The sequence below is a fragment of the Rhinoraja longicauda genome, chromosome 5 (genome assembly GCF_053455715.1).
Source record: "Rhinoraja longicauda isolate Sanriku21f chromosome 5, sRhiLon1.1, whole genome shotgun sequence".
In the NCBI taxonomy this organism is placed as follows: Eukaryota; Metazoa; Chordata; class Chondrichthyes; order Rajiformes; family Arhynchobatidae; genus Rhinoraja; species Rhinoraja longicauda.
The window spans coordinates 16,326,326-16,342,299 of record NC_135957.1 but is presented as its reverse complement, the minus strand read 5'-3'; the positions used below and the strand labels follow the sequence as shown (position 1 = coordinate 16,342,299).

Sequence of the window (15,974 nt, the reverse complement as noted above, 5' to 3'; positions counted from 1 at the left end):
TGTTGTGACTTTGACTGTACCTCAATGACAACAGCAATGTTCATCATTGAAGCATAGAGCACAGAAACAAGCCTCCTCCCACCTCATCCACACTGATCGTGATACCATTTGCTCACATCTCTCAATGGCTTTACTGTCTGAAGTTTTGTGGCGACAGGGATAATGGGTATGAGATTACACCAGACTATAGAAGTAAAATCAATAAAATGCCATATTCTCGTCACCGAAATACTGCTCTATTGCTCGATCCCTGACTACAGGAATACGACTGCAAACGCACCAGATGAAAGGTCACATTCACCATCTTGAGGAATTATTGAGCAATTGCGGTATTGAGGGTGAGGGGGAACTGGCACTCTGCGTTGACAAGGCCTCACAGAAGAGAAGATGAGGCCCTGGGTAGATCAAAGATAGACGCAAAATACTGGAGTAACTGGAATAGGTGACGTTTCAGATCGAGACCCTCCTTTGGACTGAGAGTTAGTGGAGAGTGGAACTAGAGGTATGACAAGACACAGAACAGATCAGAGCCGGCACCGATGACCAAAGAGCCCACCTTTTAGAAGCATAATCCATTTAACATTAGCATGTAGCAAGCTGAGGGAATTGCACCAAAGACTTGCAAACAAACCTTTGTCCAGGTATTTGCGAGTGAAACTCCCACTATTTTATGACTGGAGTCATAAAATCCAACAGTGACAATAAATGATCTGCCAAATTTCCTTACTATCAATTCACTTCACTATCAGTCTTGTCAACATTACATCCAGGACCACTAACAAATTTGAAACTCATTTTTATCAACCATCATCACTACAGCAAACACACAAGAGGTCGACAGTTAATGGGGTATATTTAATGGGGTATATTTACTTTAGTTTACTGATGATTTATATTATTGTGGGATTCTTTTTGTAGTGGATCTAAATCCTAATCAAATGTGAGGTAACAACAGTCCTATCTTCTTATTGTAAGCTCAAAGCAGGACAAGAAAATGTGGGTCATGCTCATCAACATTTGCCTGCCTTTCAATGACCCCAGCAGAAATTTTGCAGAAAATATTTAAAATGGTGACTTTCAAATACCACATCATACGCAAGATGAACAGTAATGTAAACCAAGCAATTCCAAAGTAAGATTAAAAGTAGTCGGCTTGATGCAGGGTTTCGACCTGAAATGTGGGTCATTCCTTTCCACCTACAGATGCTGCTCGACCCATGTCCTTCTCCATGGCAAATACAGATGAGAAGTATTCATGAGCCTCTGCCGTTTACACACATAGATAATTAGATTTATCCTCATGAGGACCTATTCTCTCTCTAGCTACTATTTTACTCTTAATATACTTGTAGAATAATTCAGCAGAAATTTAGAGTCTCCAGCACTGTCTGATGCAGGATCTGAGAGAGGAAGTTTACCAATGGAGTGTGCGTTAAGTCCAGTCAAAGAGTGGGATTTGCTCCCTATTCCCTAAGAAAGACAACACTCTCGATAAATGCTCAGACTACCAGTTCACATTTGTGCTCAGGTCTGAACAAACAACTGAATTGAAAAGAAAGCAATTCTCTAACTCTTATTCTACACAGCAGGGGATTCTATATTCCATTTGTTTCAAATTAGTTTAACAAACTGGACATGGAGTATGGAGATTGGTATCGCAGAGAAACAACTCACATTTTCACACTGGAATCCACGTATTGCTGGGGAAGAAGTTAGTGATGGGAGGTCCTGCTTCGTATTTTTTCAGATGGGGTGGTCGAAAAGACTTTTGGTACATCTGCCGTCAGCAGTCAGAGTATTGAGTATAGAAGTTTGGAGGTCAAGTTGCAGTTATATAAGACGTTGGCAAGGCCGCATTTAGAATATTGTGTTTAGTTCAGGGCACCATGTTATAGGAAAGATGTTGTCAAGTTGGAAAGTGTGCAGATTTACAAGGATGTTGCCAGGATTCAAGGGTGTGAGCTATAGGGAGAGGTTGAGTAGGCTGGGACTCTATTCGCAGGAGCACAGGAGGATGAGGGGCGATCTTATAGAGGTGCACAAAATCATGAGAGGAATAGATCGGGTAGATGCAAATGGCTGAATGGTCTAATTTTGCTCCAATCTCTTGTTTTTCAAAGGTTCAAAGGTCAAAAGGTCTGTTTATTGTCACGTGTACCAATTAAGGTACAGTGAAACTCGAATTACCATGCAACCGTACTAAAAAAAAGCAACAACACACACCACTACATAAAAGTTAACATAAACATCCACCACAGCGGAGCCCACGTTCCTCATTGTGATGGAAGGCAATAAACTATGATCTTCATCCTCTTTATTCTCCCGCAGTCGGGGCAGTCGAACCATCCGCTTTATATTGGTATATCCAGTTCACTAAATGCAGAGCAATTCCAATCTGGCAAATTACTGCCCGATCGGTCTATTTTCCTTCACCATGGCTTATAATTATTACTTGAACTGAGTGCTGTTACCTGTATTCACTCTGCAATCCTCATTCACCAACTGGAATGGAACCGCTGCACTCAGTTTTACACCCACCTGTTTAATGGTGTCATACCTGATTGATCTAGTTGCTGCACTCAGTTTTACATCCTCTTGTTCAGTAGTACCATATTGGATGAATCCAGCTGCCTCCCATTCAGTAATCCAATGCTTACCGTCTGCCATTAATTCATGAATATCCAAACCCTTTGACAACAGTAGTTCTTTTCACAAGTGTCCCACACAGCGTGGTCCCGCTATAAGGCTCCGGATCCTGAGGAGATATAATACGACCAACAGCAAAATGGTCAAAACTCACCTGCTGACTGGCTGTCGTTCCTTGTGTTTTGCTTGCACTACCTAGCCACGAAGGACTATCTTGGCCAATGAGAACATAAAACGCCATTGTTGTCCAGGTGGTGAGAATGCAGATGTCATTGCTGCCTGATCAAAGGGAACACATTTGTTATTGTTGAATGGCCAAGGAGAGTTCCCTCAGTGTTCTACGGGCTGGAACTTATCAATATGGACCAGTATATGAAGAAGGGCCCCTATCCATGTTCTCCAGGGATGCTGCCTGACCTGCTGAGTTACTCGAGCACTTTGTGTTGTTTTGTGCACAATTCACAGCACTCACCAATTGTTCTGGTCCAGTAGAATAAATCCCCGTTAAACACATTATATTTACAATAAAGCTAATCTATAAGATAGTTAACAATGATTTAAGTGCTTCCTATTGACTTAAGTGATGAAATTAGAGCTGGGAGATGGGTTTAAATACAGAACAACATATTGAAATACAGAGTGCCCAAAGTATGGCCCAGGTTGGGAATGTGTCTCCTCAGAGTTGACAGTAGCTTCTACTGCACAGAGGTCCTCTGTGGGAGGACCAGGCAGGTAAGACACTTAACCCTGGATATTCACAAAGGATGAATTACAATCTGGCTCTTTCCCTTTGGCTCATCCTCTCCAGCCGTAGCTTCTTCCACTTTCCTTGCTCCTAACGCTACTCTGATTTTAAAAGGTTTTTTTGGCAGTTTACACTGTATTTGGTATCGCTGTTGTATTTTCATTGATTAATAAATATATCTTCAAGAAGCCCCTATTAAAAGCTCATGAATAGGAACATAATGTTGTCAGCAAGAGGCTTTTAGATGGGCACATAGGCAAGGAATAAAGGGATATGGATTACGTACAGGCACATGAGATCAGTTTAACTTGGTTTCATGTTCAGCGCAAACATTGTGGGCCAAAGGGACTGTTCCTGTGCAGTACTGTTCTATTTTAGTTTAGTTTAGGGAAAGGACTCGAAACAGGCTCTTGGGCCCACCGATTCCATGCCAAACAGCAATCCCTGCACACTAACACTATCCTGCACACACTAGGGACAATTTGCAATTTTACCAAGTCAATTAACCTACAAACCTTTGGTGTGTGGGAAGAAGCTGGAGCTCCTGGAGAAAACCCATGCAGGTCACGGTGAGAAGGTACAAACTCCATACAGACAGCACATGTAGTCAGGATCGAACCCATGGTCTCTGCATTGTAAGGCAGCAATTCTACCACTGCGCCACCGTGCTGCCCTATGCCGATTATGTTCTATAACACATCTCCATTTGGCATTCTGACCCGTTTTTGATCTTATTTAGTTGTTATTCCCATGCCCAGTAACACATCCTGAATTCTAATTACCAATGCATTGAAGAATACCATTACTCCATTGACCCATTCATTGACTTTTTGCCTTTATGTCAGTTATATCATTCATATGTTCATTTAGCCTTCATTCAGCTACATTAATATTCATGTACTGATCTGTTAATTCTGTTATACCATCATTCATCATTCAGTGCCAATGACAATGTCTCGGTTGCATCATCATTCAGTTCAATATTATTCAATATTATTTGCCATTTATATTTTTCCTCACAATCTTTTACTTTTCTTATTGTTACCAGTCAATGTTCTTCTTCATTCCATACATATTAAGCTCAGTTTATGAATAAGGGGGGAAAAAAATCTAAAATTGACATGAAAAGTAACTTTTATTAAACATGTTGTTTACATAACATATGTCTGAGGTTCATTTAAAAGCACAGGGGAGTGTTTAGACAACTGTTGCCATTAGAAAGATACCACCCAACCAGCTGAATTTGGCCACAACAAATCGAATACAACCTAAAGGTGTAGCAAACCAGTGTTTTAATTCTTCCTGCTCAGCAGGTCGAGCAGCAATCAGTCTTATTCCACATTTTGGGACCACAAACAAAGTGCTGGCCAATTTAAATGAGACAATTCACTCCGTGCAGGCAAAATACCTTGAATTCAAAACTGAGTATACACAAGGCTGCTAAAGCCTCACAGTAAGAGTCCACGTCAAGGCCAATAAGGTGCTTTTCTGCACTGCATCAGCAATTATTTGCCAGATAGGGTACAAAAAAAATCTTTCAATGGACATCCACTGCCAAACCTGAGGCTTGTTAAAATCAGCAATAAGTCTATAGCAGAAACAAATGGCTTTGATTTCTTTTAGTAATCTCCATATATTAATTAACAAGCAAACTGTACAAGTACATGCAACTTACAAGCGGGCCTATGTGGAACTAACACACATACAAACTCCTGTGTTCTGTCCCCACCACCCTCCCCACCCTCCCCTACAAAACGTGCATGCAGCAGGTGAACTGGCCCAGGGTCATGCCGCTCCACATCAGTATCAGAAACTCAAAGTGGCCACGGGAGCAGGAGGAGAAAGAATCACTGCACCTCATGGACGTAACGTACACATGGGGCTTCACGTACTATGGGACTCAGAAAAAAAAAGAGTTTTTTTAAAAAGAGCAATCAAAAGTTTGCCTTTCTTTCAAAAAGTAATGCATTTCACTGTTAAAAAAAATTGTTCTTGCAGTAATCCTGAAATAAAGTTAGCTAAAATCAGATATAAAATTATTAACGTGTTTTCAACTAGAACTTCCAGCAATCTTCATGCTCTGTCAGATCAGCTCAGATTGCCAAGTGACACAAACAACCAGGAAAAGTCTCAGGTACAGCTCAAACAGCTTATGCTCCGTCCATTATTGGCCAACACTTTAGGCAGTCAAATGTACAATTTTATACTGCATTTATCTCAACTGTAATTATTGGAAGAGAACTGCATTACAAGGAACAGTTTAGTGCCACAATCTCTGCAGAATACCAAAACTGAAGTTGCTTTTCACAGTCCGCATCACTGACAGCAGTTTCAAAACATTGTTTTCATGCAAAACATCAGAAAACATAAAAATTATTAATTCATAATGCAAACATGTGCCTGTTTTACAAAGAGAGAAGCAATGGCAATTATATGGCAAATGACAAACAACACTTGAAAGTCTTCTGTTTAGAAATATAACGAGTTCGCTCTGAATCAGTTCTGAATCTGGAATCCTCTCTGTAGCTAAATTGCAATCAATGTAATGTTTTTGATTGGGAGCCTATGATATCCACACACTGACATTATCTGCATAAAGTCTGCAATTGTTGAATACCATTCGAATTGCTCACAGAAATATATCACTGGCCTTGAGTCACGGGCATGGACTCTGCCCAACAGCAGAGAAAACAACCACCAGCATTTAGTGAGGCTTCAGTGAGCAGACAGCAGTGGAAGAAGTGTGTGCAAGGAAACAAAATGTAAGAGCAGGAAGGTAACACTGTTTGGCATTTCTATAGAAATGTTAATGAACAATTCCAATTATTAATCCGAGTTTGATACTTTCCAGTTTGTGGCTAAAGCTCATTTATTTTTTTAAGGTTAGAGTACTGGTCTCCTTCACTTAGCCTCTTACATATAGTCAGTGAATCTCACTGATCACCATTTTCCATTCAGATTTAATGCAGTGCGCGTGTGCCAGTTCATGCCAGCATACATACAGAAATACATTCACATATGTATGTCATTTTTAGGATTGATGAAGCCCTATTGTTGTTTGAAACTGTGCCGTTGGCAAAACAAAGGTGATTGTCTGGCTCCAGCAGCAATTTGATCATATTTGTGGTCAGCGTCTGATTTTTGTCCTGTTGGTTGATTTATTTTGAAATCATTACGACCTTATACAGGGAGATCCAGTTGAACTCTCAAGAGATGATTGGGAAGCTCTACGAGTAAGTGGTGTCAAGGTGGGGTCCACCAGTGAAGATGTTGGAAACAGTTTGTACCAGCCAATGACCATGCTGGAAAGGTCAAGCTCTTCCAGTATGATCTGTGCCACGCCCATGAAGCACTTGTGGTCCATTCGGCCATAATCTCCCCACACGATCACCTGCAAAATAATAAAGCAACATATGAGAAAACGGTAATGTATATTGTGCAGATAACTGCACTTGATTGACAATGATAAATATTCTGTCACAACTTTTCAATAATCACACAGACTGTAGATTAGCTCGAGCACAGTCTGAAATCCCCCTAGAGGGTATAGTTTAGTTTAGTTTAGAGATACAGCGTGGAAACAGGCCCTTTGGCTTTGGAGTGTGGGCGGAAACTGGAGCTCCCGGAGAAAACCCACACAGTTCACGGGGAGCATGTACAAAACTCCATACAGACAGCACCCACAGTCAGGATCAAACCCGGGTCTCTGACGCTGTAGGGCAGAAACCTTTCCACCGCGCCACCGTGATTGAAGGTGAGGACATAGAATATAGAACAGTACAGCACGGGAACAGGCCCTTCAGCCCAACATGCCTGCATCGATCATGATGCCAATCTAACTCGACCCATCAGCCTGTACATGGTCTGTAACCCTTTATTCCCAGCCTGTTCATGTGTTTGCCTAAATGCCTCTAAAACATTGCTCTCTGCTTCTACCACCTCCTCTGATGGCTTGTTCCAGGCACCTAACACCATCTGTGAAAATAAAATGGTCTTGCATTTCTCCTAGGGATAAGCGGGTTGGAGGAGATTAAGTTTTTTTTCACCAAGTGGATAGTTGTAATCTGAATGCACTACTTGAGAAGGCAGTAGAGGCAGGTGCTCTCACAACATGAAACATCATAGAAGAGTACTTGAATCGCCAAAGCATAGAAAGCCAAGCAACCTAGCGGTGGTAAATGGGAATAGTGTACAGTGCATTCAGAAAGTATTCAGACCCTTTCACCTTTTCCACATTTTGTTACGTTACAGCCTTATTTTAAAATGGATTCAATTCAATTTTTTATCATCAATCTACACACAATACCCCATAATAAAAAAGCGAAAACTTTTTATTGCACTGACTTCTTAACATTAGATTTTTGCATGTATATAATGGTATTGATTTGCAAAATTGTTTATTAAAATAAGTCAGACCCTTTCCTTTATCTAATATATTGGTAATGTGGCAAAAATGGTTTGTACAAAATACAAGTAATTAAAATAAGTGCACCGCCAGTAAATATCATGACTTTTAGAGCAATTGAAATTGTACAATAAGTAGATAAGTACCTTCAGCCCCATAGCATTTACAGTGCATTCAGAAAGTATTCAGACCCCTTCACTTTTTCCACATTTTGCTACGTTACAGCCTTATTTAAAAATGGATGAAACTAGATTTTTTTAATCATCAATCTACACACAATACCCCATAATAAAAAAGCAAAAACAGGTGTTTAGAAATTTTTGCAAAGTAATTAAAAAGAAATAACTGAAATATCACATTTTGATCACATACTGATTGAGAGTGATCAGCCATGATCACATTGAATGGTGGTGCTGGGTCAAAGGGCCAAATGGCCTACTCCTGCACCTATTGTCTATTGACATAAGTATTCAGACCCTTTACTCAGTACTTTGTTGAGGCACCTTTGGCAGCGATTACAGCCTCAAGTCTTCTTGGGTATGATGCTACAAACTTGGCACACCTGTATTTGGGTAATTTCTCCCATTCTTCTCTGCAGATCCTCTCAAGCTCTGTCAGGTTGGATGGGGAGCGTCGATGCACAGCTATTTTCAGGTCCCTCCAGAGATGTTCGATCGGGTTCAAGTCCGGGCTCTGGCTGGGCCACTCAAGGACATTCACAGACTTGTCACAAAGCCACTCCTGCATTGTCTTGGCTGTGTGCTTAGGGTCGTTGTCCTGTTGGAAGAGGAACCTCTGCCCCAGGCTAAGGTCCAGAATGCTCTGGAGCAGGTTTTCATCAAGGATCTCTCTGTACTTTGCTTCGTTCATCTTTCCCTCGATCCTGACTAGTCTCCCGGTTCCTGCTGCTGAAAAACATTCCCACAGCATGATGCTGCCACTACCATGCTTCACCATAGGTATGGGTATTGGCCAGGTGATGAGCGGTGCCTGGTTTCCTCCAGATGTGACGTTTGGAATTCAGGCCAAAGAGTTCAATCTTGGTTTCATCAGACCAGAGAATCTTGTTTCTCATGGTCTGAGAGTCCTTTAGGTGCCTTTTGGCAAACTCCAAGCATGCTGTCATGTGCCTTTTACTGAGGAGTGGCTTCCGTCTGGCCACTCTACCATAAAGGCCTGATTGGTGGAGTGCTGCAGATATAGTTGTCCTTCTGGAAGGTTCTCCCATCTTCACAGTTCATCTGCAGCCAGCTCTATGGTCCTGGTGGTTCCAAAGTTCTTCCATTTAAGAATGACGAAGGCCACTGTGCTCTTCGGGACCTGCAATGCTGTGGAAATTGTTTTATACCCGTCCCCAGATCTGTGTCTCGACACAATCCTGTCTCGGAGGTCTACGGACAATTCCTTCATGGCTTGGTTCTGCTCTGACATGCACTGTCAACTGTGGGACCTTATATAGACAGGTGTGTGCCTTTCCAAATCATGTCCAATCAATTTATTTTACCACTTGTGAACTCCAATCAAGTTGTAGAAACATCTCAAGGATAATCAATGGAAACAAGATGAACCTAAGCTCAATTTTGAGTGTCATAGCAAAGGGTCTGAATACTTATGTAAATGTGATATTTCAGTTATTTCTTTTTAATTACTTTGCAAAAATGTCTAAACACCTGTTTTTGCTTCTTCATTCTGGGGTATTGTGTGTAGATTGATGATTAAAAAAAAGAATTTAATCTGTTTTAAAATAAGGCTGTAACGTAACAAAATGTGGAAAAAGTGAAGGGGTCTGAATACTTTCTGAATGCACTGTAGACGGGTACTTGATGGTCAGCCTGGAGTAATTGGGCTGAAGGACCTGTTTCAGTGCTGTGTGATTCAATAAATATGATTACAATGGGTTGATAGATTCACTGGTATAAGATCTGATTCGGCATGAATTTATAATATACACACTAGATTTGGCAAAATGCATCACCTCGTATTAATCAGGACTAAAGTTCATCTGTTAGAAATAAGGAACTGCAGATGTTGGTTTACAAAAAAAAGACAAAGTGATGGAGTAACTCAGTGGGTCAGGCACCATCCTTGGAGAACATTGATAGGTGATGTTTCGAGTTGGGAAAGATAATTTAAAGGTGCAGAATGAAATTGATGAATTGGCTAAAATGGACAGGAAGAAGGGTCAGAGATGCTGCTTGACCCACTGAGATGCTGCTTGACCCACTGAGATGCTGCTTGACCCACTGAGATGCTGCTTGACCCACTGAAATGCTGCTTGACCCACTGAGATGCTGCTTGACCCACTGAGATGCTGCTTGACCCACTGAGATGCTGCTTGACCCACTGAGATGCTGCGTGACCCACTGAGATGCTGCTTGACCCACTGAGATGCTGCGTGACCCACTGAGATGCTGCGTGACCCACTGAGATGCTGCTTGACCCACTGAGATGCTGCGTGACCCACTGAGATGCTGCTTGACCCACTGAGATGCTGCGTGACCCACTGAGATGCTGCTTGACCCACTGAGATGCTGCGTGACCCACTGAGATGCTGCTTGACCCACTGAGATGCTGCGTGACCCACTGAGATGCTGCGTGACCCACTGAGATGCTGCTTGACCCACTGAGATGCTGCTTGACCCACTGAGATGCTGCTTGACCCACTGAGATGCTGCGTGACCCACTGAGATGCTGCTTGACCCACTGAGATGCTGCGTGACCCACTGAGATGCTGCGTGACCCACTGAGATGCTGCTTGACCCACTGAGATGCTGCGTGACCCACTGAGATGCTGCTTGACCCACTGAGATGCTGCGTGACCCACTGAGATGCTGCTTGACCCACTGAGATGCTGCGTGACCCACTGAGATGCTGCTTGACCCACTGAGATGCTGCTTGACCCACTGAGATGCTGCGTGACCCACTGAGATGCTGCGTGACCCACTGAGATGCTGCGTGACCCACTGAGATGCTGCGTGACCCACTGAGATGCTGCGTGACCCACTGAGATGCTGCTTGACCCACTGAGATGCTGCTTGACCCACTGAGTTACTACAGCACTGTGTGTCCTTTTTTTAAAAGTTCATCTGTTGAGGGTCTGTCCATTTGAACCAATTCATCAATTTCATTCTGTACCTTTAAATTACCCTCCGATCAACAACATCACCAATGTTCATGTCATCCATTAACTTACTAATCATATCTCCTTTATTCATATCAAATCTTTATTGTCTATAACACACAGTAAGGGTTACAACAATGATACGTGTCACAACAAGTAACCGTGTTCCTATCCTATGAGTGGCACTTGGGATACCCTGGAGTGATTTCAAATGGAGTAATACCAGTGGTAGAAGGTTTGTTGACCAAGCTTTATAGTCTGCTGAAATAATCTGCCAAATTGACTGGGACACTGAATAATACGCACCTGTAAGACTTTACCCTGTGGGCTTTCTTCAAAGGGCAAAGACTGTTGATAGAGTGGATCGAGGGTTTTCCGTGCAATTTTTGTTTTCTTTTTGGCAATGCAAACACCATTCTCCAGCAGGTACACTTTGACATAAGGAGCTGCAAAAGGATGAAATTAAAGATTAAATAAACATTTGCTTTTAAGATCAAATTCCTACAAGTCATGACTTTGTAGTTTATTCCAGATTGACTTTCTGCTTCAGAGCAAGGGAGTGAACTTGCCAGCCAGATTGCTGGTCCGGTTTAAAAGCTGCTTGATTTTACAAATCAGGCCAGTTGTATAATCACCAACATAACTTGGCTGTTTGTCAGGGAAGCTAAAAAACACCCACAAACCCAATTAATGGAGTGTTGAATCACAGACATGTAATAGTGCAGGAGGAGGCAATTTGGTTCTGTAGGTTTCTGCTGGTTCTAGAAACATAGAAAATAGGTGCAGGAGGAGGCCATTCGGCCCTTCGAGCCAGCACCGCCATTCATTGTGATCATGGCTGATCGTCCCCAATCAATACCCCGTGCCTGCCTTCTCCCCATATCCCTTGATTCCACTAGCCCCTAGAGCTCTATCTAACTCTCTCTTAAATCCATCCAGTGATTTGGCTTCCACTGCATTCTGTGGCAGACAATTCCACAAATTCACAACTCTCTGGGTGAAAAAGTTTTTCCTCACCTCAGTTTTAAATGACCTCCCGTTTATTCTAAGACTGGCCCCTGGTTCTGGACTCGCCCAACATTGGGAACATTTTTCCTGCATCTAGCTTGTTCAGTCCTTTTATAATTTTATATGTTTCTATAAGATCCCCTCTCATCCTAAACTCCAGTGAATAAAAGTCTAGTCTTTTCAATCTTTCTTCATATGTCAGTCCCGCCATCCCAGGGATCAATCTTGTGAACCTACGCTGTACTGCCTCAATTACAAGGATGTCCTTCCTCAAATTAGGAGACCAAAACTGTACACAATACTCCAGATGTGGTCTTACCAGGGCCCTATACAACTGCAGAAGAACCTCTTTACTCCGATACTGAAATCCTCTTGTTATGAAGGCCAACATTCCAATAGCTTTCTTCACTGCCTGCTGTACCTGCACGCCAACTTTCAGTGACTGGTGTACAAGGACACCCAGGTCTCGCTGCACCTCCCCCTTACCTAACCTAACTCCATTGAGATAATAATCTGCCTCCTTGTTTCTACCGCCAAAGTGGATAACCTCACATTTATCTATATTATACTGCATCTGCCACGCATCTGCCCACTCACTCAACCTGTCCATGTCACCCTGCAACCTCCTAACATCCTCTTCACAGTTTACACTGCCACCCAGCTTTGGGTCATCCGCAAACTTGCTAGTGATGCTTCTAATTCCCTCTTCCAAATCATTAATATATATGGTAAAGAGTTCCACTCGCCACTGCCTGCCATTCTGAAAAGGACCCGTTTACTCCTACTCTTTGCTTCCTGTCTGCCAACCAATTTTCTATCCATCTCAACACGCTACCCCCTATACCATGTGCTCTAATTTTGGTCACCAACCTCCCGTGCAGGACCTTATCTCTGTTGGTGTAATGCCGTTCTCATGCCTTTCCCTGCAGCTTTGTGGTTATTTTTCTTTCTTTCAAGTACTGATCAATTTCCGTTATGAAATCCAGACAAAGTATTGTAGATGTTAACCACTTGCTGTTTCAAAGAAGTGTTTTCTTGGTTCTTTTACCGAGTACCTTAAATCTGTGACGCCTGGGTCCCAATTTTTCTGCTAATGGGAATGGTTTCTAGCTGCTGTTTAAATTGCCCACTTTAAATATTTCTATACATTGTTTCCTCACTAGGGGGACAATCCCAGCTTCTCTGGCATTTTCCTGTAACAACTCACCCAGAAACTGTCCCCATAGTCTTTCCTGCAGCATCTCTAGTACCTTTACATCTGTGCTATGGTGAAGAGATGATACTCCAGATGTAGCCAAACCAATGCTCTGTGCAGGTTCAACAAAACCATCCTGCCTTCGCTCACTCTTATAAAATCACATTCTCAATCTACCTGCCATCCGCAAGCTTTAGAGATACAGCGCGGAAACAGGCCCTTCGGCCCACCGAGTCCGCGCTGCCCAGCGATCCCCGCACACTAACACTATCCTACACACACTAGGGACAATTTTTACATTTACCCAGTCAATTAACCTACAAACCTGTACGTCTTTGGAGTGTGGGAGGAAACCGAAGATCTCGGAGTAAACCCACGCAGGTCACGGGGAGAACGTACAAACTCCGTACAGACGGCGCCCGTAGTCAGAATCGAACCTGAGCCTCCGGCGCTGCATTCGCTGTAAGGCAGCAACTCTACCGCTGCGCCACCGTGCCGCCTTTACATAACAGTCCCCAGCTCCCTCTATTCCTGCTCTACTCTTCATATCGTAGTGCATATCTTCATGCACCAAACGTCTTGTGCCTTGAGTCTGCCATTTCGGTGGCCTGTCCTCAACATTTAGACTTCCAAGTTTTGTACCACCTGCAAATTTTGAGATTGTCCCTTGTACACTCAAACACTTATTATTAAAACACATTGGGAAAATCAGTAGACTTGGCATCCACTTTCTGGAGAATATTACTGTTCTTCTTCCTCCTAAAAAAATATTCACGAGTCAATTTTCTGCAACTGAGCTAGCTCCTTATCCTTTGCTGCCTCTTCCTTGCAGATGAGCATTTAATCACACTTTGCAAGTCCAACGAGTCACTTCAGCTGTCCCATTCAACCCTCATGCCATCTCATCAAAACATTCAGTCCAAAAACAAATTACTGAAGGAAAGGGAATTATGTTTCATTTTCACGATAAAATATTGCAGAACTATGATGAAAAGAATTGCAGGGAAGGGAGCTACTCCATCGCTCAGCCCTAGATCAATGGGCTGAATGGCCTCCTGTGTTGTAGTGATTCCCAAATGCAGCCGATTGTGCTGTTTACACCCCTCAGGGCAACTATGTTGACAAACATGCAAAAGAAAATTGAAAAAGATAACTTTAACTTTTAAAATTGAAGCCACAACTTCTTGCTTTTTGCTATTCTTTCATTGTTACAATGTTCAGTTATTTGTGTCTAGTGTGCCTGAAAAACCTTCCAACAACAGTCAATTAAGGTTTCATTACCTTAGGCGGAGGTGTTTTTCTGCGGATACTTTTCCCACTCAGTGAAATTCCCCTACTGGCTTATAAATGTGGGAATAAGTAAGCCAGTAAACTAAATTGGCTTACTTTAGTCAGCTTGCAGCCATTGTGATACAGAGGGTGCCAAAGACCAGGATCGTGGTTGACTTACCAGGGAGCGACTTAGAGCCTAGTTTTTGACTGAGGCCTCGTGCTCGAATTACTTCAACCTCCAACTGCCCCTTCCGGTCCAGCATCCCAATTTGAATGTCACCTGAGGAAACACACGGAATTTCAAAGAAAAACCTACAGAATGCTTGGAGTGCTGGAGATCCCAATTCTCATTATCAGGTTGCAAACTATGAAAGGGAAGCAGAAAGGTCAGCCTGAAAACTTTATTAATTAGCACAGCAAGAAAGTTACAGAATACCAAGTATTCAGAACACCTCTTCAGAACTCCCTTCAGTCAGCAAAAGATCATTCAACCAAAATCAGATCACCCACAAACCCAACTGAATAAGAGGTACCTGGTGTCTCATTCTTCTAACCTCCAAATAACTTCAAAGATCACTCATGTATCAGGAACCTTTCAATCATCAGCAGGTCACATTTTGTCCTGAATGAACCTTCTTCACCCTGAAAGGGGTCACACCTTTTTATTACGCCCGACTAGGCTCAAGGGTAGGTCAGCCCTGGTCTCAGTTCCATGTCAGAAAGTTCTGGAGAGATGAGCACACAGATTTGGCCCAATACCCAAGTGCATTGCTGAGGGAATACTGTACTGATGGAGGCACCACCTTTTGGATAAAACCTTAGATCCAGGAAGCATCACCTCACTCAGTTGGATTGAAGTGCACCTTTGGAACATTGCTGGTGAGTTATCCACAGTTCAGTCAACATAACTAAAAATTCATCTGTCTGGAAATCACTGATTTGTCAGAGCTGTTGTATGCAAACAGGCTGTTATATTTCCTCGTTTATAATTTAATTATGTTTAGAGATACTGTGCGGAAACCGATCCTTTGGCCCACCGATTCCGCGCCAACCAGCGTTCCCCCGTACACTAACACAATCCTATACACTCAGGAAATTTACTATTTATTTTTTACCAAAGCCAATTAACCTACAAGCCTGTACATCTTTAGAGTGTGGGATGAAACCAGAGCATCTGGAGAAAACCCACGTGGTCACAGGGAGAACATACAAACTCCTTACAGACAGCACCCATAGTCAAGATCGAACCCGGATCTCTGGCGCTGTAAGGCAGCAATTCTACCGTTGCGCCACTGTGCCGCCCAGCAGTGTCCAGATTCTGATGGTAGCTCATGTCTTCAAAGCCTTTAAGTGTTAAAGGCATGATGTAGATGAGTCTTTTCAACAGTTCATATTTGACCAGAAACTGTTCACTTCCTGAACAATGGCAGAGAGCTGTGGAAAGAGGGCACTGAGCTGTGGGCAGCAAGCGGCAGGTTGCAGGCATTGAGCGTCGAGCTGTGGATAGTGTCAATGAGCAATGGCAGTGAACTCTGGAAAGAGGGCAGCAAGCTATGGGCAGCAAGCTGTGGGCAGAGGCAGT

At 42.8% G+C, this 15,974-nt stretch overlaps 1 protein-coding gene across 13 annotated transcripts in view; it reads right to left on the bottom strand.

Moving 5' to 3' along the window:
• Positions 1-4,518: 4,518 nt before the first annotated feature.
• LOC144593435 (regulating synaptic membrane exocytosis protein 1-like) overlaps positions 4,519-15,974 on the bottom strand; it is a 338,785-nt gene continuing 327,329 nt past the window's right edge. For all 13 annotated transcript variants that reach the window (XM_078398979.1, XM_078398984.1, XM_078398980.1 and 10 more), the window contains 3 exons: positions 14,571-14,672; positions 11,224-11,363; positions 4,519-6,782 (listed from right to left, as the gene is read on the bottom strand). In XM_078398979.1, the coding sequence (XP_078255105.1) occupies positions 6,564-6,782; positions 11,224-11,363; positions 14,571-14,672 (461 nt within the window). In that variant the 3' untranslated portion in view covers positions 4,519-6,563. The remainder of the gene's footprint in view (positions 6,783-11,223; positions 11,364-14,570; positions 14,673-15,974) is intronic.